General features: G+C 34.5%; 4 protein-coding genes across 4 annotated transcripts; 3 read left to right on the forward strand and 1 right to left on the reverse strand.

Annotated features, from left to right (window-relative positions):
• Nucleotides 1-619: 619 nt before the first annotated feature.
• On the forward strand, nucleotides 620-5731 carry LOC122296556 (eukaryotic translation initiation factor 6-2). Its single transcript, XM_043106340.1, has 8 exons — nucleotides 620-804; nucleotides 1047-1105; nucleotides 1273-1369; nucleotides 1464-1549; nucleotides 2321-2365; nucleotides 4157-4287; nucleotides 5061-5171; nucleotides 5267-5731. The coding sequence occupies exons 2-8, from the start codon at nucleotides 1096-1098 to the stop codon at nucleotides 5522-5524; spliced, it is 738 nt and encodes a 245-aa protein (XP_042962274.1). The 5' UTR covers nucleotides 620-804; nucleotides 1047-1095; the 3' UTR covers nucleotides 5525-5731.
• A 12795-nt stretch (nucleotides 5732-18526) lies between these two features.
• On the forward strand, nucleotides 18527-19096 carry LOC122296826 (uncharacterized mitochondrial protein AtMg00810-like). The gene is made up of 2 exons (XM_043106624.1): nucleotides 18527-18873; nucleotides 19006-19096. The coding sequence occupies exons 1-2, from the start codon at nucleotides 18527-18529 to the stop codon at nucleotides 19094-19096; spliced, it is 438 nt and encodes a 145-aa protein (XP_042962558.1).
• Nucleotides 19097-21353: 2257 nt separating this feature from the next.
• Nucleotides 21354-23150, forward strand: LOC122297365 (tetraspanin-11). The gene is made up of 2 exons (XM_043107403.1): nucleotides 21354-22086; nucleotides 22513-23150. The coding sequence occupies exons 1-2, from the start codon at nucleotides 21574-21576 to the stop codon at nucleotides 22831-22833; spliced, it is 834 nt and encodes a 277-aa protein (XP_042963337.1). The 5' UTR covers nucleotides 21354-21573; the 3' UTR covers nucleotides 22834-23150.
• A 767-nt stretch (nucleotides 23151-23917) lies between these two features.
• Nucleotides 23918-27015, reverse strand: LOC122297366 (protein CHAPERONE-LIKE PROTEIN OF POR1, chloroplastic). The gene is made up of 5 exons (XM_043107404.1): nucleotides 26847-27015; nucleotides 26572-26657; nucleotides 25610-25992; nucleotides 24282-24358; nucleotides 23918-24180 (listed from the first exon to the last, which is right to left on the reverse strand). The coding sequence occupies exons 1-5, from the start codon at nucleotides 26906-26908 to the stop codon at nucleotides 24030-24032; spliced, it is 759 nt and encodes a 252-aa protein (XP_042963338.1). The 5' UTR covers nucleotides 26909-27015; the 3' UTR covers nucleotides 23918-24029.
• Between the last annotated feature and the right edge of the window lie 571 nt (nucleotides 27016-27586).

A 27586-nucleotide genomic window follows, 5' to 3' on the forward strand; every position in this document is an offset into this window, starting at 1 on the left:
TGTTCATTACTGAAAATTTAGAAATGAAATATAGGGAGTTTAGATAGAGAAAACTATTTTATTTTATTTTATTCATTTTAAACTAATTGAGTTATTCTACTCATCATCACCGATATATCACATACTTATTATAAGAAAAAGAAAAAATATTAAAAAATTTATGATATATAGTACGTGAGATGTTAAGTATAATTATTCTGTTTAAAATACACTATCAAAATTTATTTGTTCTATTTTACATATAAAATTTTACAATAGAATAATTCTATTTAGCATTCTACACATCACACAATATATATTTTTTTTAATAAGTATTTAGTGTATTAATGATTAGTAAAATAATTCCATTAGTTTAATAAAAATAAAATTAAAAATAAATTAAAAAAATTTAAATATATGTATATTATTTTGAAAAAATTTAGTTACAAATATAATTGTGTACTAATATATACACTAATCTATTGTGATTAGATAAAAAATAAATTTTATTAAAAATAATATTAATTTAAAATTTAAATATAAAAAAATTAATATTAATATATAAATTAATACGTGAATTTAGCAAAAACTAATTTTATTTGGCGGGGATAAGCACTAAACCCTTCGTAAGATTGGAATGCTCCTAAAAGCATCAAAGAAGAGAGGCAAACCATTGTGAATTTGTGAGTTGCTCTGAGGGCCCCCGAGCGTTTTAAGCTTCTCGACCTCTAACCCTAGCCGCCCCCCTCCCCCTTCACTCCTCTCCACACCTCTTTGACGTTGATTTCGACAGTTCGTTGGCCTCTTCAGCTGATTTAGTGTAAGGTATTGAAGAATTGGAACTTAGAGTCGAAATAGTGTTAAATCCCCAATTGCTACGTTAGTTCTATTAACCTACAAAAATAGATTCTTTTTAGAAGAATCCAAAAACCAAAACAAGCTTCGACAAAGAGACTATTCCACAACTTTGCAGCTAAGGCTGCGTATATGTTTATATTTTTCAAAGATTGATAAACTGAGTTTCTATGTTCATCGATCTTTACACAGTTTTCCCCGTTTCTTTTTAGGGTTCTGATTACGAATAAAGTTTGCAGGTGTAAGTTTTGAGGTTTGATTATGGCGACCAGTAAGTATTTCTGTGCTTCTTTCTGTTATTCATAGATAAAAAAATATGAACTCTTCGTCTTAGTATTTATTTAATGGTTAAAATATTTTGGAAACATTGTATTTTATTTACTTATTACAATCAGAGAGAGAATGAGTTGAATTGAATACATAAATACATAATTGCAGGGCTTCAGTTTGAAAACTCATGCGATGTGGGCGTTTTTTCTAAGCTCACCAACGCCTACTGTTTGGTTGCTATTGGTGGTTCTGAGAATTTCTACAGGTTTTCTGTACTCTCCCATCTGTTTTTTTAATCTTTGTTTCTAATTGTTTTGCTTTCAGAACATAAACTGATACGGTTGCGTTTGCCATTGAAGTACATTTGAGACTGAGTTAGCAGATGCAATCCCTGTGGTTAAGACCTCCATTAGCGGCACTCGCATTATTGGACGCCTTTGTGCAGGTACTAGTATCCCTTTTGAACTGACTCGCTTTTTTATTCAATACATTGTATTCTTGATTTTACGCCCTTTTTTTCACTGCGTCATATTGCCGTTGTACAAAAAAGGGTTTAATACAAAAAAAGTTACTGAATTTGACCAGATTATCTTTTTTTCCTCCTTTGATTTCCAATTTTATCATTTGCTTCATGGGTTTGTATTTTTTTCAGTAAGAACAATCTGCTAGGTTTTTGTTAAATAATTTAGTGGAATCTAATGTGGTGTGCCACATGCCAAAAAATAAACATAATTTAGAAAATAAACATATGCAAAAAACATAAAATTAGTTTAAAAGTTAAAAAAAAAAAAAACGAAACAAAACTACAAATAAACTTTAGAAAACTGAATTTTAAAATTCACTTCAAAAATTGAAAAATAAATAGCCATGGGTGTCCTTGTGACCAACACTGGCCACTTTTTTTTTTTTAAAAGATTTTCTTGGTTTTTACAATTATAAACCCAACGAGTGAACTGATAAAATTTGAGACTTGAGGACCAGAAAGATAACTACTAAAATCCCAGGACTGTTTTGTACTTAATCCATAAAACAGATAGGTAGTTAGATATGTAGATAATTGCCTCCATGGTTAATTTTACTTCCACTTGGAAACCCGTATTACTTAGCTTTCAGTTGTGTTCTCTTGCAAGTAGCTTTTTTTGGGCTATGCCTAATAGCCTGTCATCATCAATAAAATTCTTATATACTCAAAAAAGAAAATTGTGTTCTCTTGCAGGAAACAAAAAGGGGCTTCTCTTGCCCCACAACACCACTGACCAAGGTTTGTAATCTTTTTAATCTTTCTGACAGAAAATAATGTTATGCAGATATCAATCAGTCTTATAACTTGGAGTTGTTCCTGTATTTATATGTTTCTCTTGCTTCTCTTTTCCTCTTGTAATCAGCAACTTCCTTCTTTTATCCTGGTCCTCTGCCCCATAGAATTTCATGCAAGTTCTGCTAGTTTCCCAACGTACTAGAATTTTGCATATCTTAAGGGCTATTATGCTTGTGAACTGGTTGTCACCAACCTTTTTAGTTTCTGCCCTATAATAACCGAATTATTTCTTTTTTTTAGTAATGAAAAGTTTTTTTTTTTTTTGCGTGGCACTTGAAATTGCAACTTGAAGTCAAGTTTCTTAGTGCTTAAAATAAGTTCATATAAACTGTTAAGTTTTCTCAATTGTGTTTTTACCAAATTATGTTACAGACATTCATTTGATGGTGGATCCCTTTACAGATTGCCTATAATAATTCAAAGAAAGATATAAAGGGATCCACCTCCTCGTCTTGAGCCACCCTGATGAAAGATACATTCCACTATCAAGAACCACTAGAGATACATAAGTTATCCTCCACAAATGCTTATTTAGAACATGGAATGCTAAATGATTCTGAAAAGCTTCCTTGAGAGACCGATTTCTACATCACACATCATGGCCAAAGCAAATACTAGACTCGTCTTGCATGTCAAAAGCTAATATGGCTGAAAAATCCTTCGATATAAAGAAAAAATAGTTTAAAAGGCCAACTCCATACCCACCTCATTAGAACACCATCTATGCCAACTCCATAGCCATGACCAACTGCCATAAACTCTTGATTTGCATATCGCCTTAACCATCTACCCAGTTAGGCACAGTTGAATAAAATCATCTTCTGGACCCCCAAACCTCCTACAGATATGGTGAGCAGACCTTTGACCAATGAACCGTATGAAACTTTGATACCTCCCCGAAACCACCCCACAAAAAATTTGTGGCTTTTGTAACTGAGTTGCAACACTAACAGGTGGGGAAAAAGAGACATAACTAAGTGTGCAAGTTGGAGGAAAATACTTTGAATCAAGGTTAACCTACCACCCTTGGATAAATATATTCACTTCCGTCCAGCCAACCAACATAGTGATGCACACTGGTTATGTTAAAAAGGTGATGAAGAGGCATTGCGAGTGGATGGGATAGTTTAAAGATACATCAATGACCTCTATATGGTTTTTCTTAGTTTCTTTACTTGAGTCATGAATTGGAATTTTTATGTGCTATATAACATATAGATTCTGGATCAGATTACTCATAAAAAAAAAAAAAAAAAAAAAAAAAAAAAAAAAAAACACATGGATTTAGGGTTGGATTTTGTATAACCCTATTTTATATTAAATTCATTACAGGCATTTGGCTTGGAACTTGTTTTAACACTGCTGATAACTATGCCATTTAATTCTCGAACTGTACATGGGAGACATGTCTATTGTCTCCACGAGCTTATGTGCTTCAACCTGCATGTTATTTAATGATATATATTGTAATCTACTTATCAAAAACATAAATGATATATTGTTATCAGCATGCTTGGCCCTTCAATCTTGCAGCATTTGAAATTGTTATACTGAACAATACCTCAATTTTAATTGAGGGTCAGCATGATGAATCCTTTATTCTGTTCATTAAGGGAAACAGGAGAGGGGAGCAGGGGGCAAGAACTATGCACCGCAATTGACCCCTTTTGCAATGTTGTGCATTTTATTGTTATAAGGTCTTATATTCTTATTATTTTGTGGATGTTATTACAGAGCTTCAGCACTTGAGAAACAGTCTACCTGATCAAGTAGTCGTTCAGCGCATAGAGGAGAGACTGTCTGCTCTGGGAAATTGTATAGCTTGCAACGATCATGTTGCCCTTACACACACAGATCTCGACAGGGTATCATTATCTTTTATATATAACTAAAATTTTAGGCTTTGAAGTATCCTTTGTTTAATTCAGTCGAAATTTTAGTCTTCTTCATATAAGTCTATGAAACACATATTTGGTTGTTTAGAACTGTAATTGGCACAATATCATGAAGTGGCCATGAAGATAGCAATGAAGCAGGGGAAAAGGGACGGTTGTGGTCTAGTATCCAAGGCTTAAGGGTAGATTGAATCCAAATAAGCCTAGTCTGAAAATGAGGATTTGGGGTTGCATTCAGCTTATGAACCCTCCTCCCCTCATCCTCTTCACATATTAACCCCCCTTTCACTAAGTTTTGTCTCTGATTTCAGGGATAAATTACTTTGGCATAAACAAAAAAGGGTAAAATCCAACAAGGCCTTGTAGCTCTTTGATGCTTCTACTTTCCTTTGTACTGTTTCCAACCAAATTACCTGTTGAGAGATGCTCATTTGTTACAAGGCCAAGATTTGTAATAGTTTAGCACTTCGCATTATTTGGTGTAGAATCTTCTAACCCCTAAGGGTTAACTCAAGTGGTAAGGGCCTTGGTCTTAGTTGTATTCTCTCTCTAGATCTTAAGATTCGAACCCTTGGGTGCAAACAATTCCTAGGGTCACGTCCCATCGGTAAAAAAAGGTTGATGATTTACCTGATTTACTCAAAACACTGACAAGTTCAGCAGCAACATCACCCCTGTTTAATAATTTGAAGTTGGTAAACTATTTAGAATGTTAATCTTGAAGTTATCCTATTTTTGTTCAGGAAACAGAGGAGATGATTGCAGATGTTCTTGGAGTAGAAGTTTTCAGGCAGACAATTGCTGGCAATATTCTTGTGGGCAGCTACTGTGCCTTCTCTAACAGAGGTGGTTTGGTAAGTAGGAACAGCTCTGCTTGAAGTGGTGTTTATTGAGGCATCTGTTGAGGTGTGTCATGTCAACTTCATTGTCTTCACCACACTTTTTGCAGGTTCATCCCCATACTTCTATCGAAGACTTGGATGAACTTTCAACACTTCTTCAGGTCCCATTAGTGGCTGGGACTGTGAACCGTGGTAGTGAAGTGATAGCTGCTGGCATGACAGTGAATGACTGGACAGCATTCTGTGGTTCAGATACTACAGCAACAGAACTCTCTGTCATCGAGAGTGTTTTCAAACTGAGGGAAGCCCAGCCTAGCGCCATTGTGGACGAGATGAGGAAATCATTGATTGACAGCTATGTCTGAGGCGTGCGTATCATCCTTCAGCCCAAGAACTGATAACGAAAGGTTGTGTTCGGAGAGCTTATTACTCCAGACTTGTTTGGCAGTTATTTTATTTTCCTGATACGGTAATGCCTATCCCGAAGCATAAATGTTGAATTATGGTAATTTTGTCAAATGTAGTTATAAAAAACCTCTAATGCTATATGAATCAGATGATGTTTGTTGAAATTGGGCAATTTTGTTTGTTATTGAAATCACTAGAAATATATAAACCCTTAACTTCTATAGAAAAGGCTGCTACATCAGAATGATCAAATGAGAGCCGAGATGATGGTGAATGGTTGAAATATATAAAGCTAGAAATATAAATTTTAAGCAATAGATGTTTAATACAATAATGAAATTAAAAATTGAAAGACGCATTAGGCTGTGGGCACCCTAAACCCATCCTTCGTTTCAATTAGTGGAAAGGAAAGAAGAAAGTGAATGGTTGCAAGTTAGCTTAACCCAAAATTGACTGCACCAAGATTTTGGACCAAAAGATAAGTAATTAATGCAAGTATAATCTCTTATCCCACCAAACTGCCTAGGTAAGAAGCATACATAATCGGCTACAATGTCCGGGTTGCCAGGTATTCAATTCAAACCCAGAAGGTCGGAATTGACTTGGGTTTAAATACGTTAGAAATAACTAAGACAGGTACTGATCTTTTATTAATGGTCGAGAGGCCCACAAACTAATGGGGGCGGGGTACCCACCCACGGTGGCAACTCTCGCCCCCCCTTCCCATGTCCATGTCGGGGTGGGGTGGCGGCCAACCTTTCAAGGGTGCGGATAGCACCTCTATTCATGATGCCGAACTAGAGGCCCACAATGGGTTCCAATTGCCAGCCCATGCAACGTTAGTGCAAAGTGGATTTAATGAAAAATAATCAAGAAATAAATTTCGGATAAAAAGATCATGAGTGTCCTTAAGTGGAACAAAATTTGTTACAATTACAATACCATCATGCAGTCATTCCTGTATGAAAACAATTAGAAAGGAAAGAAATACAAAGTGGTTCTATACCTTCGTTCATCATAATATTGATACATGCCGCTTGAAAGCTAATAGATCAAAAACCTAGAAAGCGAATTTATCAAAAACAGGTGAAATAAAAAAGCAGGAAAAATGATTGATGCAGGTGTTTTGGTACTGGAATTGCACACGAAAGGAAACGTAAAAAATGAGGCAGTGGGAGGTGTGTGCAATTCCTGTGCCAACTTCCCTGTCTGTAGCATTTCTGAAAAAGCAGCCCACCACATTGTGTGCTGCAGAACATTATTATGTATACATTAGATTTCCAACAATGGGTTCTTTATTCCACGTTAACCCATTCTAAGTTAACTCTTTGTAACTAATTCGATCTCTAGCTCTTGTTTGTGCTTACTCACCACCCATCCCACCCCTAGGACAGGTGGCTGTCAGCCCCGCCCCGGTGGTTGGATTGGCCCCTAGGGCCATTTGCATACTACCCATAACAGTCTTCTAGATATATATATATATATATACCTGGTGTTGGAGAGGGCGGGTGTGATGACAAGAGGAAGAGAGAAACTATAACCAACGGTGGTCGAACAGGGTTGGGAGCAATGGCGACTATGGAGTGAAACAAAGAAACAAGGAGAGAGAGAGAGAGAGAGAGAGAGAGAGAGAGAGAGAGAGAGAGAGAGAGAGAGAGAGAGAGAGAGAGAGAGAGAGAGAGAGAGAGAGAGAGAGAGAGAGGATGTTTTTAACCAGAACATATAATAAAACGACTACCTTCTGGGGAGTACTCTCCAAAATGACATTATTTTATTAAAAAAAATTATTTTTATAATATATATTTGTGTATATATATTTATATATAATTTGTGTCGGGTGGATGATGGAAGCTCCAGGTTGTCTTGGGCTCTGCTCGGCTCTATTCGCGGGCAAAAAATTATTTTTATAATATATATTTGTGTATATATATTTATATATAATTTGTGTTGGGTGGATGATGGAAGCCCCAGGCTCTCTTGGGCTCTGCTCGGCTCTATTCGCGGGCACCCAGCTCAGTGTGGGGGTCCACCTGTACTCTGGCGGTGTGCGGGCAAGTTCCCCTCGTCACCCTAGGTAGGGGCTGGACAGGCTGGATGCGGTGGAGCGCCACTCGCCCCTAATGCTTTCAGGTTGGGAGGTATATGGTGGTTGGTTGCTGTTTGAGTTTGGTTTTGCTCTCGGGGATGCATTGTGTTAGTAGAATACACAATAATAAAATAAAAATTACATTGAAATTAACATTTAAACAAAATTAGTTAGGACTGAGGCACGAAAATATCGCTCTCTTTAAGGAGATTCAAGCCCTTTATGGTGTATAAAGTGTCAGATTAACTGGTGCAGCAGAACTCATCTTGACTTGACTTCTCCAGGATATAACAGCTTAACTGATCGTCGTATAGTCCGAACCAACTTTGTACAAGAGGTTGAGCTCAAAGCTCCACCCAAAAAATACATTTCTTTTATCTGAAAAATACTCAAAATTATCTACATACTTTCTTTTATCTTCTCTCTATCTCATGTGAAAAAGACACACCAAAGTTGAATACTAGAAGCTAACGACAGTAGGCAACCGAAACAACTAGTAGCCAACTTCCTACTAAGAAAGAACCATACAGATCTTATTTCTACTTGAACATTTTAAAACTTCTCGTACAACCGGTTTTAAAAGCTAAACGTAGGAATTTTTGTTTGGGGTTGTTGTAGAAAATATTGCTTATAGCTTAAGGCTTATAGCGTATAGCTTAACATAATAAGCTCTACTATTAAAAATCTATTTACTGTTTAGGATCTGTATGTCTAAAGCACTTTCAAATATATTAGATTTATTTAGAAACGAATTTAAAAAGCACTTTTTGAGGTAGAAATGACACAAAAGGATATATTCTTGATAGAAATAAAATAACAATGAAAATAGTCTAATAGATTTTTCAGTAATTATAATGGAATGAAAATAATTTCAACCATGCATAAGTGAAAGAACAATATAATCACGCTCAATATTAATAACATTTTCACTATATATCTTGGATTGTTGCATGCTTGAGTAATCTTCTGCTTCTTCATCCTCCATGCTTCTAGGAGGTAGATAATCCTCGTCATCATCGTATGGCTTGAACTCAATATCCTTTAATGCATGAGTTCTAATAAAATTATGAATAACCATAGACGCCACGATAATTTTAACTTGCTTATGATAAGGAAAATTTGGCATATGATCTAATATCTTGCATCTATTTTTCCAAACTCTAAATTTTCTCTCAATAGTGCATCTGAGCAACGAATGTGCATGATTAAATATTTCACGCATACCCATTGGTTGAGGACCACGATGAAAATCTAGTAGATGATATCGTTCCCTTCTGTATGGCCCCATGTATCCGTTCATATGAGGATATCCAACATCTACCAAGTAATATTTACCTGCATACAATTTATTATAATAAATCAAAAGTAATATAAAAATCATTTATTATCTTATTAAAGTTCATTAATGTCATTCTTATTAAATTCAAACCTCTAGGTGAATGTGGAAAGTGCAATTCCTCATTCCGAATAGCTTCCATAAAAATATGTGTATCATGTGCGGTACCTTCCCACCCAGCCCAAACAAAAGTGAAACGCATATGGAAATTACAAATTGCCATGATATTCTGAGTAGGTATGCCTTTTCTACCAATAAATGGAATTTGTTTTGTTGGAGATATGGTAACTGGCATATGGGTTCCATCAATAGCTCCAATACAATCTTTAAAGTATGGCCAATATCACTCATCTTCATGAATTTTTTTTGGAACATCCTTAAATTGCCTATCAGTGGGGTTGATAATGTCGACTGCCATTCGTGAAATAGCCATTAATACACTATTAAAATGCCTACTAATAGTCTCTCCTGAATGTTGAAATCTTTCTTGCGCCATTCTATTACCAAACCCATGACCTAATATAATCAAGAAAATTCCAACCATTTCTTCGATAGTTATGTTTCAAGTACCAGTTAAGTTATATCTTCCATTCAACTCTTTACGTAAAGTATGAAATACATCTTTTTCCATCCTAAATTGTTGATGACATCTATCATGATGACCATTTAGAATCTCCATAACAAACTTATGACCTATATGTGAAGAGGTCTTACAAGGTTCCTTGACCATATATGTTGTGTAATATTTAGAAGCCATCATTAATTGTAATGCTATCATAAAGTCAATAATATCCTCTTTTTCTTCTTCTTCACCATTATCGACATCGCTTGTATACTCTTAGTATCATAACCAGTATTCTCCATGTCTGTTAAATTCACAAAAATATGAAAAATAAATAAATAATAAAATCGCAATGCTTAAGAACAAGCATCAATAAAAAAAATTAAAATGTTGTAAAAATTTGAACAAAATATATAATAAAAAAAATTTATTCTCAACAACATCTAAAATAGTTCATTACAAAGCATTTAGAAAAGAAAATAATAATGAATCCCCAAAAATAAGATCATGATTGTCATTATTGATTTATTTATTTTTCATTCATTTAATAAAATCAATCTGAAATGTTGGGTCCTCTACGGCAATAAACATTTCTCTATGTGATTTCATAAGGAGTACCTCACTTGCATCCCTAAAAAACTCATAGTTATGTTCTATCTCAGCTAACTCTCGTACAACAGCCATAACCTCATCAATGCTACAGCCAGGTTTATCAGATGATGATGTTGTAACCCGCTTTTCAAGAACATCACTAAGACATGTGAAATGTTGATCAAATATTTGAATTCCTTTTTTCCTTTTCCTATCTTGGATTGCAAGTGTAGCCCATTTAGATTCTTTCATCTGAGTGTCTAAATCTGCATGAATATCACCAAGTTCATCATCCGAGTCATCAATCTCTTCTATGTCTAACATCACATCGTTATCCTGATCAAATCTTACTATATCTTCAAAACCCAATCCAAAGGATGGGGCCCAAGCTCCCTCACCAATGGCAGTTATACCCCTAAACATTATATCCAACTTGGAAATATGAGCCAAACCTGCATTCTGAAACTTAGCCGCTTCTGGAATTTCCTATATATGGGTGCAATGTAATTAGTAATAGTAAATATTAACTGATTATAAAGAAGAAAATAAATAGGTAAAAACATAGTACCTGTAACTTTTTTTCCCACCACTCATCCGTAGCGTCAATTGTCTTCTTCACCAGATCCCATCCAAGGCCAGTTTCCTTTCCTACCAATTTCGTCCAAATGTTCCAATCATTTTTAAAACTATCACACTTATTCTTTAATTGTTTATAGCAAAATTCTTTACCAATTTTCTTGCTAAACTTATTAACCACATTTTCTCACCCTATCTTATTAAAATGGGTTCCTGGACGATTACCAGCATAAATCTCACTAACATATATGTTTACATAACCCTCTAGCATTTTATCTGTCCAAATTAATCTCGCTGTCTGACTATCTTGCATTTGTGTAGCCGCAACAATATGGTTTTGATTTCTCTTAGACATGTTTGTTATATGCTGAAAAGTATAGAAGGAAGTACGTTAAGAGAGGCAATCTTTATAGCTTCCAGGTCTATCAAGAATTATGATGATGGTAACTTTAAGTAGCAGAGCTGCAGAAGTAATTAGAACAAGAGTAAAGTTGATGAATATGCAAAAATCCATTGGTTGTATGTGCTACTGTTAGAAACTAGAAAAGGCTTTGTACATGTAAAAAATTTAATTCCTGATTGGAGCCGCAAGTTCTAAATGTTTTATTCAAAATGTTTCGGAGAAGGGGGTATGGCTCCCTCACACACACACACAACACACTTTACCTATATGAAAAATATGAGTTTTATGAGTTTTTCAATAGGTGGTTGGCTGGAGGCTATTGGACTACTAATGTCAGACAATTTCTTCAATTTATTGAGAAGCCAACCCAAAGAGGTCAACATTGCTGCACTAAAGCACATATGTTCTTACAGTCACTTTTATGGATGAAGGAATGCAGACAATGAATTCCAATGTTCTTAACTCCTACATCGCTCCAATTGTAAAGCTTATCACATCAAACTCTTATCCACAGAAAACAAAAAATATTCCAAAGGGTGAATAGCATTCTGAAAAGTGGATTTCATGTTTGTGATAGGAAGTATTCTTTTCTAGCATTCTCATCCAATCAATTGAGGGACTGTTCTGCCTGGTTTTTTGCTGAAGATGGAAAGACAAATGTTGTTCACATCAGAAAGTGGATGGGGAAGTTACCCAGACGAACATTGCGATGAAATGGTTTTTTAATACATTTATTACCACGCAACAGAGCAAAACATTTTAAAAACCAGACTCAACATATCACATGAAAAATTTTAAGAAAATAAAATTTGAACCATTTAATCTAAAAATTGTAGTTAGAATTTATGGACCCTCCATAAAATTTGAACCATTTAATCTAACCCAATGAGTGAAGGAAATACCCTCTTGTAACCATATATTAGAACAAGAGCTATGTTCAAAGCCACAGTAGTTATGATAATACTAGAAATTGTCAAGCAATTATAGGACTTTTGCAGCAGTTATGCACTATGATTTCGTGCTCCATGAAGGACCTCATCCCCCTTGCATGGCCAACAAAAAAACAAGAAGAAAAGAAAAGGGGAGCAAGGACGTGATGGCAACTAGAGAAGCAACTCCAAACAAAAATAACAAATAATGAGGAAATAATACCTATCACAACATACCTAGATTACAACCGATTGTGAATGGATGATTATAACTCATTGTGCACAAATGACACTACCACCGAATGCATGAACACTCCACACAATTTGCAATACCACCGAATGGAAGATAAGGTTTTTTTTTTACACACTACTGAACTCAGTCATGAGTGTTGTATAAATAGAGCAAAGACTTAGAGTTTCAATAGATGGAAAATACGTGAGAATCAATCGGAATGGATATTAATAAAATTTTATTCATACCTTTCTTCACTTTTTTTGGTGATGATAAAATCCAATCTTTGAGTAAGTAGCTAACCCAATAAATCTGGAAACTTTTTTGTTTCTAAAATCCAATCTTTGAGCAGGTAGCTAACCCAATAAATCTAGACACTTATCCAATACAATCTTCTTGCGTGGTCAGTTCCATTTTTCTCAGATTTTAGGAAAGTAAAGATAACCAACCGAAGAGTACCAATAAAGATTTCTCCCCCTGAAGCTCCAATAACTCTGTTTTAGCTCCGATAACTCTATTTTAACTCCATTCAAATTTGATAGAAAGCAAATCGTATGAAAAATCTCCAAAGAATGACTACCAATTCAGCTGGAGAACTTGGTGGAGACAATAAAGTCGAAGGCTTTGCGCCATCCGATTCTGTGTTATAAAAATAAAAAAATAAAAAAAAGGTTGAAGATCCAAGAAATTCTCAGACACGTTGATGAAATCGAATTGCGCCCAAGATCCAAGCTTCTCAGGCAGAGGACCCATCAACCTGTTCGAATACAGCGAAAGATTCACCAGTTTCTTAAACTAGCCGAACTCGATTGGCACTTGCCCACTAAGGTTGTTATTGAATAGTTGCAGACTAACCAGATTGGTCGAAAACCTCAGTTCCGACAAATCTCCTTCGAGATAATTCATAGAAGCGTCAAACATCTCAAGCTTCGTGAGGTTTCTTAGACCAACTGGAAGTTTTCCCATAAACGAATTGTTATAGAGCTCAAGCTGCCAGAGGTTCACGAGGTTTCCTATCTCTTCGAGAATCTCTCCAGTTATGTTATTGTCTGCAAATTCCAGATTTTTGATAAGGAATACCGATTATGTGTTATTTTAAAAAAAAAAAAAAGCTGAAGACAAACTGCTATCTGAAAATTTTCAGCTCCATCTGAAAGTTGAAGGCGTGAAGGTCTTCGGAGGTCGAGAGAGAGAGAGAGAGAGAGAGAGAGAGAGAGAGAGAGAGAGAGAGAGAGAAGGTGGGGGGGGGGGGAAGGGGAGGGGCAAAGTTGTCGTTGTGGTAAAATAGTGAGGATCATTTCGTAATATACATGTCACGAAAAAATAGGACTTACTTTTTGCAAAGTGCTTATGACAAAAAGTATCACTTTTGTTGCTTTTGTTGAAATGTGCTTTTTTAGCCTTTTTTTTTTTTAATTTAAAAATACTTTAATATAAAATTATTAAACAGGTAAATTTTATATTTAAGTACTTTAAACCATTTGAAAGCACTTTTTAGACGTTCCATCGCAACCCCAAACAGGCTCTAAAGACTCTTGATTGCAAGCCTTTAAAGCTAAAAGACATAAACTTAAAAATAAAAACTGATCCCAACCGGTTTCTTTTATTTATTGCCTTAAAGAATCTTTAGACAATAGAAATAATAGAGGTTGAAACGGTTTTTTTCAAGAATCAAAGAAGAAAAGAAAAAACTGACTGGAAGTTTAATGACAAGGGATGGTAATAATAAAAATGTTAATAAAAAATATTATTTATTAAAAAAAAAATACCAACACATTGCTTTCTTAGGTAGCCATAAACTCAACTTTTGTTTTAAACGAAACTGTCCACAAATTCATAGTAGTTTCCGTGATAAGAAAAAAGGACAAACCAAAACATACAAGAAGGGCAAAATTGTAAAACCTACATTCAAGTAAAACGGCACTATTCACAAACTTATAGGCGGTTCGATTTGGCACCATAAAATTTTTACCTCAAACTCAAAATTTTCATTTTATCATTACAACTTTTTCAAATTCTTATACAAAATATAATAAATAATTCAAATTTTTCTTAATTTTTTCAAATCCTAAAACAATAATAATATTAAAATATAATATTTTAATATTTCATCTTAAAACTCAAAATTCTCATTTCACTTACCAAACCGAACTATTATAACTATAAAAGAAACATATATATATATATATATATATAATTATATATCCCAAGGAAAGGAAAAAGGGGATAATCGTAAATATACTAATCAAATAAAAGCCACTATTGATAAATTGAGGCTTTTTAAGACTAGAGATAAATATATAGAGATTATATAAATAGAGATAAATATATATTTTTCGGGCTAGAAATATAGATATTGGAAAATGCTACTTGTAAAAAACACGAATTTCATTACAAGTTGATGTCAGTGGACTTTAAAAAATATATTTATTTATATACATTCAAACTAAAAAAATTACATTCAAACATAACTCAACGGTAATACTATAGACACATTTGAACTAATGTTTGAATGGATATACACGTTATAATGTGAACTAGATTACATTAAAAAAAATAAACAAGTGAAACCTGTTAATGGTACATTTTTTAGAACATGGTTATATTAGTAAACATATTATTGAACGTATATATTAAGGTATATATGAACATCTATATATAAGATAATGTGCAACCAAGATGTGATGCTCGAATTTAAATTTTCACATTTAAAGCATGTGAATACTAAGAATTATTTAACATATGAACGTACACTTTAAGGTACAAATATGTAGTCTGTGTTTGGATGTAAAAGTTTGGTTCGACAATGAAAATTAACAGTTGACTCACCATTAAGGGTTGAATTAACTCGATGGTAGTTTACAAACCTCATCAAACACCAACATAGGCGGCTAAGTATTTGGTCATTTAAAAAAGGAACAAATACTTGTCCCCATCCATATCCTATCAAGAGGACGCTATCTTAAAATGATCATTTTTTGTAGTTTGCACAACAACCAAATGGGATGTTTGTTGGAGAACTCTTCCCCCTTCTCATTTATTTCGTTTTCCTTATCTGAATGATATATTTGCTTGCTTAGAAACAAAATATAGGCCAATATGCCACCATAGAATTGTTTAACTACTATGACACAGCCTTTCTCTCACTACTTACTCCATTAGATAAAAATGATGTTGTAGATTGTTGATGTATACTACTTTGAGTAGAATACTACTTAGATTATATTGATATATATTACTTTAAGTAGAATACTTCCTTATTTCTTTTGGCTTCTTTTTCTATAAATAAGTGCCCTCACTGTACATAATACTCATTAAGAAATAATACAACTCTTTTTCAAATTCTATTATTACTTATTTTCATCATGGCATCATAGCCCGAAATTCCCTATGGACCCTTTGGGTAATTTTTTCGGCATTTTTTTTTTGGCAAACTTGTCGCTACTTAGTACTTTCCAAGATTCATTGCTGCTCGTTCTAAAATCAAATTTCAAAATCAAGTTCGAAAGGTACAAATCATCCGATCTATGAAATAACCAATCCAATTTGCCTTCACATGTGCTGCCACGGCCCATAACAACATTCGACCTTTAACATTATGATTAGCCATGTTGATACAAATACACTTATGATGCTTCCTTGGAGTCCCAACTTGAGACAACTTTATTAAATGCATCAAGAACTGGGTTAGCCTATTTCTGATTTTTATTCTTATTTAAGTAATATTTAGGAACAACTATCTGCTGCTACAGACCCTCAATTGAAGTGTCCTCAAGACATAAAAATATTTGGGCATATCGTGATCCTTGAAAATTTATGCATTTCATGATGGCATTTCATGAGGATTTCAAGCTAACTCGAACTTCGCTTTTGCATCATGCTCCTCTCTCCCAACTCTAGAGACTGTTATTTCTGAGTTCATTTTTAAAGAAAGCTATCATTCCACCATGAAAATGCAATATCCGAATATGGTTATCACAAGTACTTCTATAGGTGCTCTCAAGCCCTCATCTAGTTGCTCACCTGTATGTGTTCCCTCCAAGTTGTCTACAAGTACTTCAAAAGGACTGGTCACTCATCAATGAATGCCACAAGTTACAATTCCAAAAGTAACAGGCTTCCACTCAACAAGCTGGAGCAGTCCATCTTCTCCGTTTGCATTTGAGTCTACTCCTAATACTCCATCTCACCCTCTTACTCTCACTATAGCTATTATTGAGGCACTAATTCATCAAGCTTTGTCTCGATCATTTATTGTGTTGTCTATCCTCAGGTAAGTCGTTGGGGTTCTTTGACTTTGCATGTTGTAACCATAAAACATTTGACCTTACATTGTTTTCCAATAAAAATGTCATTTCTCCTAATCCCATCATTTGTGGTGCTAATGGTTCTCACATGTGATCTGTCACTTACATTGGATCTATCTCATCATCTTCCTTACCTGTTGATGATGCATACATAGTTTCGAAACTATCCATAATTCTTCTTTTTGACTATCAGCTTTGTGAATTAGGCTTGAAACTAATTTTTGACAATGATGGTATTGTTGTGTAGCATTATTTGATGAGTTAGCCTCTTGGGAAAGGCCATAAATTAAGACTTCTTTTCAAGCTTACATCTTTGCAAATCCGAGCTTGCACGCATACTTCTCTTTTTGCTTATGCTACTTCCTCTAGCTTATGGCAATCCCACTTGGGTCATGCCTCCTTATCACATGTTCAACTTTTAGCTTCTAAAAATCATTTAGGGTATGTTGATATCAAGTCTTTTAATTGTCTCTTGTCGTCATGGAAAATAAGCAAATTTTTCATTTAATAATAGTGATTCTACTTCTTCTGCACCTTTTAATCTAATTCGTTTAGATATTTGGGAACCTGCCCCCATCCCATTGGGGGGGGGGGGTCCAGTTATTTTGTATCTTTGTAGATAATTATTCTAGTAATACTTGGATATATCTTTTGCAGGATTGATTTGAACTTGTAAATATTTGTCAAACATTTCACAAAATGATCCAAACTTAGTTGTCTTGTTCTATCAAAATATTTTGTTCAAACAATGCCATGGAGTATGAAGAATCTTTTCCCTACTATTTATCTCAACATAGGACCATCTCCTAATGCTCTTGTCCCTATACTTCTCAAAGAATAGATGTGTCGAAAGGAAACACAGACACATCTTCGACACCATACATACTCTTATTGTCTCTACCTTTGTTCCTAGACTATTGTGGGGGTGAAACTACTCTCACTACTATACACTATCAATTGGGTTCCCTCACAAACTATTAACAACAAAACACCTTTTGAGTTTCTCTGTGGTAAAAACCCAAACTACTCTGTACTCCATGTTTTTGGGTGTGTTTGTTTTGTCACTTTGCCTCCACATGAATGCACCAAACTTGAATCACATTCTTGATTATGTTGTTTTCTTGGTTATGGTATTTCACAAAATGGTTCTCGTTGTTATGATCCCAACAGTAGATGTATTTGTATTTCTCGTTATGTGATATTCTTGGAACATAAAATGTTTACTAGTCTTTCTCATTTCTCTTATTCACCTTCACAATATTCTCATGTTTTCACTAATATTTCCATCGATTCAATCCCTGACTTCATTGCAAAGCTGTCTAGATCAAATCCTCTTTGGAAAAAAGACATGTAAGATGAATTAAATACCCTCACCTGAACTCATACCTAGGACTTGGTGGATATGCCTCTTGGAAAATCTACCGCTGGATGAAAGTGGGCATATAAAGTTAAGACTCATGCAGATGGATCAGTGGAGCAATAAAAGGTTTGCCTTGTTGCCAAGGGTTCCAAGAATATGATATTGACTATGAGGAGACCTTTGCACCTATTGCATGACTTCTGTTAGATCTTTGTTTGTAGTTGCTGCAGTTCATTGATGAAAATTATTCAGGTGGATGTCAAGAATATTTTTTGGAATGTTGATCTTTTTGAAGAAGTATATATGCAGCCTCCAGCTATGAGCATCCTCCTCCTCACAAAGTTGGCTACCTTCATCTCCTCTTTTTGGTCTCAAGTAAGCTCCTCATGCGTGGTTTTGCCAAATTCAATTCTGTGGTTACTAAACAAGGTTTTGTTCCAAGTTCACATGACTTTTCTTTGTTCTTGCGAACCACTGATGTAGGTATTATTATCATCCTTCTATATGTTGACTACATGGTTATCACCGGGAATGATATGTCCAAGGATACAAAGTCTTCAAACCTTTCTAAGTCAAAATGAAGGACTTGGATAAACTCAACTACTTTCTTGGATTCGAAGTTACTTCTAGCACAGACTTTTATGACCTCTCTCAATCTAAATATGCTTTTGATTTGCTTCCCATGGCTAGTTTGACTAACTACAAGACTGTTAACATTCCTTTTGAGACCAAGATCAAGCTTCTTTATGATGCTACTCTCTATAAGCAGTTGGTCAGTAGTCTTATCTATCTTACCATTACACAACTAGATATTTCCTATGCAGTACATTTGGTTAGCCTGTCTATGAATGCTCCTCGATCTATCCACTATGTTGTTGTTCTTCGTATCTGGTGTTACATCAAGGAAACTCCATTTCATCAACTGTATTTTTCCTCACACTCATCCCTTGAGCTTCAGGCATATTCTAATGCTAATTGGGTTGGAAATCCCACTAATTGTTGATCCACCATTAGTTATTACTTCTTACTAGGGACTTCTATGATTTCTTGGCATAGGAAGAAGCAGTTTGTTGTTGCTCACTGTAGTACAAAATTTGAGTATTGTGCTCTTGCTGACACTACATCTGAGCTATTATGGTTACGCTAGCTTTTGGCAAATATGGGTGCCCCCAAACAATTTTTTCTCCCATTTATTGTGACAATCATAGTATCATACATATTGCTTATAATGGTGTTTTCCATGAGTGTACCAAATATATCAAGATTGATTGTCACTTTGTTAGGCATCATCTTCAGCAAGGCACCTTGCTTCTTTGCTCCATCTCCTCTAAAGACTTGCTGGCATTTGCATGAAATCTCATCCACCCGGTCGACTTTGTGATCTTGTTTTCATACTCAAATTGGTTCCACCATCTAGAGTTTGAGGGAGGATGTTGATGTATATTACTTATAGTAGAATACTACCTAGATTATGTCGATGGATGTTACTTTGATTAGGATACTTCTGGAGTTCACTTGGCCTCTTTCTCTGAAAATAGGCCCTTTCACTATACATAATACTCATTCAGAAATAATAGAAGTCTATTTTAAATTCTATTTTTACTTATTTTCATTAAGATGAAACGTGTGATATCTCTTGACCATGATTGCTCCTACATAAGCTCTCATAAGAACAAATGATGTTTATTTTCTTATTTAATCTATGTTCATGAAAGTTAGAACCATGTTTGAGTTTCTAGTTTTACATATTTCTACAATTGCGATGCAACTTGGATTATGTTTCTTATATTTCATGTTTTTTTAATACCATGAAATGAGAAGGATGATATATACAAAACATTTTTACAATTATTTTTAGGAAAATAATAAACTTACCATTAGCTTACAACTATTTTACAATTCTACTTAAAATGCACGCATGTAAGGTAGTTACATAGAATTGAAACTATTTTTTAATGAGTAATGCTACGTACAAGTTTCAAATAGATAAGTTCAGTGTAGACTCTTCGTGAAAAAGTGGATTCAACTACTAAAGATTTTTTTACACTTTTTCAAGTGCAATCTACTCTTTTACAAAGAGACTTACAGGAGCCTTGCCTATTTGAGACTTGTTCAAATTATTATTATATTTTTTTTAATAAAGTGGCACAATTATATTGATTGATTTCAAATAAGTTGTAAAAAAATTATAAGCGTATCGTTACCCTTATTTTTATGACTCTTTGTAAATTGAAAGGTGAATATGGAAAATCTGAAATTCAAATGAAACTCAATATATAAATATTTTTTTAATAATATTATAGAGTCAGTACAGTTACATTGGTTGGTTGTAAAATAGTTATATATATATCTATATATAATTTGTTTATTCTTACTAAAAAAATCCAAAAATTTGTAAAAAGAAACAAATTCATATTTTGTTGCACAAGAAAGCCATGCAACGGTTCAAATCAATTATCGCACGCTACTTATCTATGACGTAACACATTTTCCTCCCTTTTCGCCGATTCTCGACGCTTCACTATGTTCAAAATCCGTGTTATATAATAATAAGGATAATGATATCCTTTTTTATTAGAATTTTGTTACGTACAAATAAAGTTACAAACTAATCTGCATATTAATATTGATTCTTTCATATTTAAAATTTAAATTAATACTGTTTCTAATAAAATTTACTTTTTAACTAATCACATTATATTGATGCATATATTAGTACATAATTATACTTGTAACTAGATTTTTCTTTTTTTTTATTATTATTCTACTATTCGTTATTTTTTCTCTTTTGTTATTTGGATCTAGATGGAAAATCTGAAAAAAATGACATTCTTGCATCATTTAAAAGAAAATAAATTTCTAAATCGATTTATTTTTAATTAAATTACATGATTAAGTTGGTTGGTTGAATTTATTTTCATTATACAATAATTTCATGTTTTGAGATTTTTAACTCAGATTCAAATATCAAAAAGAGAAAAAAAAAATAGCTAGATAATAAAGTAGCAGTAAAGGAGGTGTAGTATCATTACAATATTATGTGTATTAAATGAACCCCTCATTTTATCAATGTTTTCTTTTTTAATTTGAATTTCTAATTTCAGATTTTAAAATTTTATCATTTTTAATAGAATAATATTAAATACAGTCGTAAAATGTGTAAACGTCATGTAATCTTTTTATAAAAGAAGAGTTTATTATTAAGAATTAACTTTTTATCATCTAAATTTTATATTTATTATTTTTTTAGAGGATCGAATATTCCACGAGTGTAAATATCCTCTCTTATATATCTTCTCGTGAAAAGGGATTGGTGTATTATTTTACTTTAATAATTTAAATGGCATTGGCACCTTTAAGCAATTAGAATCCCGTAAAGAAGAACCGTTTCCCACGTGCCCCCGATCTCATACTCACTGTTAAACAAACAGTTATCATAACAACGAAACAAACCCATATATACAACCACTTACAAATCTTTTTCTTCGCTGGCCATCTCTTTCGCTTGTCTCTCTGTAACCAACTTCTCTGCGAATTTCCATTCAAAATTCGAAATAGGGAGGCCCGGGCTCGAATCCATTCTGATCATCTTGATTCTGAATCTGAATCTGGGGTTCGATCTATATGATGTTTCGTATAAGCAACATACTGGTGGGACTCCTCAACTGTTGCACCCTACTGATCGGCCTCGTGGCAATCTCCACCTCCATATTCTTCCGTTTCTCTGGTGATGCCACCGAGTGCCAACGAGTTCTACAAGACCCTCTCCTCATCCTCGGCCTCGTCATCTTCGTCATCTCCCTCCTCGGAGTTGTCGGCTCCTGCTTCAGGCTCAACTCTGTCATTTACCTCTATTTGTTCTTCATGTTCCTCGTCATCATTGGGCTCATCTGCTTCACGGTGTTCACGCTATTGGTGACGAACAGAGGGGTGGGCTATGCAGTGTCAGGACATGGGCATAAGGAGTATCGGCTGGCGGACTTCACCCACTGGCTGCAACGCTACGTGCTGAACACCAACAACTGGGATAAGATTAGGAGTTGTTTAGTTGATGCCAGGATTTGCCAAAGACTTGAAGACGACATCCATCAAAAGACATCGTTTGGGTATTACATAAAAAGCATGTCTCCAATACAGGTACTTGATTTCTGTAAACTTTCCAAGGTTAAAAAAACATTATCATCATATCTATTGATGTGTTTGCTTCAATATTGCTACCATCTGCCATTGATACGGTTAGCAGTATCATTAATTTTATGGGCCATTAATGTGTTACTAACAGCAATTGATACAGTCATAAAACTTTTCAAAATGTGCATAATCGTCACTACCAAAAAAAAAATCAACTTTTTGTGATCAAAATTTTACAACTAAAAAGACTATTTCTGACGAAAAAAACCCACTTTTCTTTTAGTGCGTGTCATGTTTGAGTATTTTCAAACACTTTCTTTTAGGGTCTCCTCTGTAACAAGTTACAACCTTTTTGTGTAGTTATTATAGTCTTTGATCTTTTCTAAACATGTTGAATATTGATGTTCTTTTCTCATTTTTTTTTTCCCTAAGTCCGGTTGCTGCAAGCCGCCATTATATTGTGGATTCATATACAAAAACGCAACTTTCTGGGAAATACCAAAATCTGGGCCACTCGTACCAGACAGTGATTGCACGACATGGGGCAATGACGAGGAGAAGCTATGTTACAATTGCAAGTCATGCAAGGTGGGAGTGCTAGACAACATCAGGAAGGAGTGGAGGTATTTGGCCATAATCAACAGCTGTGTCCTCGTCTTCATCATCCTCATCTATTGCATCGGTTGTTGCGCCATCAAACGTCATGAGCACTCGAAACTAAACTACATTAGATATAAAGGACAGCCAGCTTGATGCATATATGCACGCACGTACAGATCGCATGCTCTTATATTGTTAGTGCTTAGAATACAGATGTTTATTTATTTTTTGACATTTCCCGTTTATACTATGTGTCCCTACGTTGAAGTTCTTCGGGTTATTGCTCTATAGAGATGATTTTATAGTAGCTATGTTTAGGCTTTTACATGTGCTTTTGATCAAGGTTCTGAAATTCAGAAAAGAGAGAGACACAGAGATCGAAGGTTTTTTTTATGGAGCTAGAAAAGCATCTGTTGGAAGGATCAGTTGATTAATCTTATAATAACTAAATATATTTTTAGTTTTTTTAAGGGTTTTTTTTTTTTTTTAACATTATACTAATATAAAAATGATATCATATACGCAATTTTTTTTTTTTTTTTTTGAAAGTATCATATACGCAATTTAAGCTTTGAAAGAGGTTGTCGATTTTAAAATTTCTTGCTCAATTATCGAAGCAATTTCTAACCTTTTTGAGGTATTGTAATTTATGGGAGGACGGCCGATACAAGAGGATTTTTCTAATGATAGCGACGAGGTCAGTTGCCTTGAGTCTTGACATAGAATTGTATCACCCTTATCTTATTTGCTTTTAGAGATGAGACGAGATAAAATAACATGAGTTGAGATTAAAATTAAAAGTTGAATAAAATATTATTAAAATATATTATTTTAATATTATGTTTTATTAGAATTTGAAAAAATTAAATTGTTTATTTTATTTTATGTAAAAATTTGAAAAAATTATAATGATTATATGAGATAAAATGAAAAATTTTGTAAAAATAAACAAGACCGAGAGTCAAGAGAAATACGTTGGGGGTGGAAGGTTTGGTGTGTTGGGCAAAGGTGAATGGAGGCGGGGCGATTTGCCTTGATATGAGGAAATATCATCACCTTGAGATACATGCAAGTGGGGTTTGAAGGTTGGTGGGTTGGGTCAAGGTGCCAGCGGCTGCTAGAGGTAGGCCTAGGTTGGTTGGTTCGGTTGTGTGTGTGTGTGTGTGTGTGTGTGTGAGAGAGAAAGAGAGAGAGACAGAGAGAGAGAGAGACAGATTGTGGAAAGAAGACAAACACAGTAGATAACTCCATGCTCCATAAACATAAAAATGCTTTCAGAATTGTTCTTGTTTAGAACTTTCAAAAACGCCATGAAAGTGAATGCCGATGATTATGCCATAGACGACATTTTACTTGAGAAAGGTACAACCAAGAAAGAGGAAAAAGTAAACAACCAGTGATGTTAGGAGTTCAAGCGTCCAAGTAGGGTGTAATATAACTGATGGAATATTGGGGACCAGGAGAGAACCACATATCCAGCCAGTCACAAGAGCACCAAATCTGTAGATGGAGCAAGTAAACAAACATCATGTAAACTCGAAACAAATGAAAGAGAGATGGTTGAAATTGCTCCTTTTGTTACCATTTATATGGATACGTACCCAATGATGAAGGCCCTGCCCAAGCTCTTTGTTTTCTCATTGAGGAAATATATGCATGCTGCTAAAGATACTGCGACCTGCATCAAAAGAGATTTTCATTTTACTTCAACAATATAGTGCTTATGGTGGGGGAAAATGGGTACATAACGGCAAAAAGTGTTCAGAAACATGAATTTTGTAATAAGTGCAGAGAAAGACCAAGGCCATCCTAGTGCCATGGGGTAAGGTGCGAAGCATTAGAGATTCAATTCTTACTGCTTATCCTGAGAAATAAGTACAATAAAAGGATATCTCAAGGCAAACAATTAAAAATGGATAAAGAAAATTGTTTATAATATCTCAAGGCAGCTGTATATTTAGTACAACGAGGTTGATCTGAGAGCATTGTAGTATGTGCAATAAAGCCAACCTGCATAATTGACTTGGCACAAGTTCGAACCATGCTCGCTCATGACAGGAAGCATGTTATATTCCATATAAGTTCTCTTCACATTATTGTAGACAGTACCTTAGTAATTAAATATTCTCATAATCTATAGCCTTTGATCCTTCATTATGGGAAATCCTGACCTAAATACGTCCCATTTCCAATGCAACTTCTCAGCAAGATGGCTGTGCAAGATCTACTCATTCGATCAGAATATCTTTAAAAAACGTAAGGAAAAAAAAAAAAGAATGGTCAGCTTACACTCCCTACATAGGGCTGTAATTGAGCCCAAGTTGAAACAAATATTGAAACATTAACTGTTTGAACTCAGCTTGAGCTTGACTTAGAGTTACATTCGGTATTTTTCCCTTGGCCTAAAAATGTATGACCAAAAGAGTATTTATTCTAACCTAAGGGAGGAAAGAACAATAAAATCAAAGAGAGCCTCAAACGAGTGCAAGCAGCAAAGTACTAAGAACTGAATGGTGATTTTTGCGCTGAAACCAAAAACAGATAGAAGGAAAGGGGGTGACACGGGAATATGTGAGAAGGAGGACTGTGGTTTTGCCGGCCAGAAAAGAATAAGATGGGAGCTTGGCTACATTAAGATGGGAGTGACGGAGGCTAGCGGCATTGGGTGAGATAAGAATGGACAGAACTTTTAATCCCAACTTAATTCTAACTGCACTGTCCTGATTTGATTCTAACTATTCAAAATAACTAATTGAAAAAACCAAATATTAATAACCTAAACAAACTAACACTCAGTTTTTCCCCATGCATCCACATCAAATTGCGCTCTAATGCATACTAATGACATAATAGGACAGAAAACGATGCTCCTCCTTATAAGATTCTGTTTTGAAATTCATTGAAAACCAAGAAAAAAGATAGAACAAACCTGGAAAGCAGGTCCACCTTCAGCAGAATTCATAATACTCCAGCCACCCATAAATGCAAATAGGAACAATCTTCTAAATATAACATCAGTTGGAGGAAGTTCCACAAAATTGAGCAAATTCTTAACCCAAGGTGGAGATTCTTCCACTTTCTTCTTCAACTTGCTCTTCAAATTAATTTTTGTTTTCTTCCTATGTTGATAGCTAGCCATCAGTATTTTCTCGAATGCAGCTTCTATTGATTCCTCACTTTTCTCATGACCAGCATACTGTTGCAAGAGAAAATTGCGTGATCCCCAAATTTCCTCCTCAGAGGCATCACGGGTAATGCCAAGGCGTTTATAAGGATCCCACACTCTCAACCGAGAAAATTTCTGGACATTACCTACAGGAGAATGGAGACATGTAATTTAAAATAATTGCATATCTAATAGTAGCTTGGGATTTTTTTTTTTTTTTTTTAAATGCAAAATGATCAAAAATACGACATCCAGATAACATGCCTCGAAAAAACTAAAATTTTCACTTTGCAGAAATATGATTCTTTTGGGCTTGCAAAAGTGTTAACCACTACATTCCAATGAGACTTAAGACTTTTATATAACATCAAACTGATACCCTTCATTGCCAAGGAAGGAACTCTCAAGTTACACATTACACCACATTATGCCCTGTTTTTCTTCCTACGAACTGGGCACACAGCCCATGTATAACCTGTCGCGCTAAGCTTATGTACAGGATAATTCATAGTTTCCATAACCTGAATATTTTCTCGGGAAAACATCCACTAAAATATAAATTATACGAGTGAAATAAAATTTTATTGATAGGAGTAAATAGGTATAGCCCAAGTACACATGAGGTATACAAACAGCAGCCACTCAAAATTATTTTCCACGGAACAAAAAGCGTTTACTAGAAAAACATCTCATTAAAAGGAAAAGTAATACTGAAACAAAGGTACCTTCGTGTGGTGTATCCACAGCACACCTAGGGCCTTTAAAAGTGGCGCAATAAGTTTTCCGGTTCTTCGCATTTCCATGGAAGAAACTACACAAGAGAAACAAATTAAAACAATAAAAATAAAAATTCGAAGTAGTAGATAGTAATGATTGATATTTATTTCACTAATTTACACAAGGAAACTAAGAAAATTAAAAAAAATGGAACTATTACTATGAAAATAAAATCAGGGTTCAATTGGATTTTTCCTGTTGAGAGAGAAAAATAGAGACTTACGGCTTTGTGGGGAGGAAGGAAGTGGAGAGGCTAGAGGGTTTAGAGAGCAAGAGGGAAGCCATAATTGGTGTAGCAACTGTGAAGAGAGAAACCCTAATTCGAAGACGCCATGGATTTTCTTTCCTAGGTCCAACACCGCCTTCTGGCAGCTGGCGATGCAAAGAGAAGGTTAGTTTTGGAGGATTTTATGATTTTAAGCAGCGTTCCTGAACCGGACCGGACCGGACCGGGTTGGTAAGTTGGACCGGCCAATCATCAATGATGTCAGAATTAGCAACGGTACTAATAATTAGTTAAATTAATTAATAATAACAATTTAGTTAATTTTTTTTTATACATGGAGGATTTTGAATTCAGATTTTTCATTTGAAAATTAAGTCATATATCATGATACCATCAGGCTCTTAGTAATAATTTAGTTAATTGAATGTAAGAAAATGAGAGTTTTAAGTTATGTCAAGAGATTAAGATTATCTTGATAGAATATATTTTTTTTTTTTTACTTTTCATAAAAATAAATCCATTAGCAATAATCCACTGTGACTTTTAGTTATAATATAGTCTATTTATCAGACTATGCAAAAACCATTTCAAACAGTTTATCCTTGATAAAAATAGGATAAAAATGGATGGAAGTCAATATCCTTGTATTTGTATTTGTTTGTTTTGGAATAATTGTCGAGACTCTCACCTTCTTGAATCTAGTATCTTGAAACTATTTAGTTGATGTATAAAATACT

This window comes from Carya illinoinensis, chromosome 15, assembly GCF_018687715.1.
Source record: "Carya illinoinensis cultivar Pawnee chromosome 15, C.illinoinensisPawnee_v1, whole genome shotgun sequence".
NCBI lineage: Eukaryota > Viridiplantae > Streptophyta > Magnoliopsida > Fagales > Juglandaceae > Carya > Carya illinoinensis.

Bases quoted from the DNA above. Each gene is read 5' to 3' on its own strand.
- LOC122296556 (XM_043106340.1), top strand. The intron at 1,370-1,463 runs GTTTTCTGTACT...TTGCCATTGAAG, and splicing joins GGTTCTGAGAATTTCTACAG to TACATTTGAGACTGAGTTAG. The intron at 5,172-5,266 runs GTAAGTAGGAAC...CACTTTTTGCAG, and splicing joins TCTCTAACAGAGGTGGTTTG to GTTCATCCCCATACTTCTAT.
- LOC122296826 (XM_043106624.1), top strand. From the start codon at position 18,527: ATGAAGGACTTGGATAAACTCAACTACTTTCTTGGATTCGAAGTTACT. The intron at 18,874-19,005 runs GTATTTTTCCTC...TTCTTGGCATAG, and splicing joins GAAACTCCATTTCATCAACT to GAAGAAGCAGTTTGTTGTTG.
- LOC122297365 (XM_043107403.1), top strand. From the start codon at position 21,574: ATGATGTTTCGTATAAGCAACATACTGGTGGGACTCCTCAACTGTTGC. The intron at 22,087-22,512 runs GTACTTGATTTC...TTTTTCCCTAAG, and splicing joins AAAGCATGTCTCCAATACAG to TCCGGTTGCTGCAAGCCGCC.
- LOC122297366 (XM_043107404.1), bottom strand. From the start codon at position 26,908: ATGGCTTCCCTCTTGCTCTCTAAACCCTCTAGCCTCTCCACTTCCTTC. The intron at 26,658-26,846 runs GTAAGTCTCTAT...TCTCTTGTGTAG, and splicing joins TCCTTCCTCCCCACAAAGCC to TTTCTTCCATGGAAATGCGA. The intron at 24,359-25,609 runs GTTTGTTCTATC...CTTTTGATGCAG, and splicing joins AAGGTGGACCTGCTTTCCAG to GTCGCAGTATCTTTAGCAGC.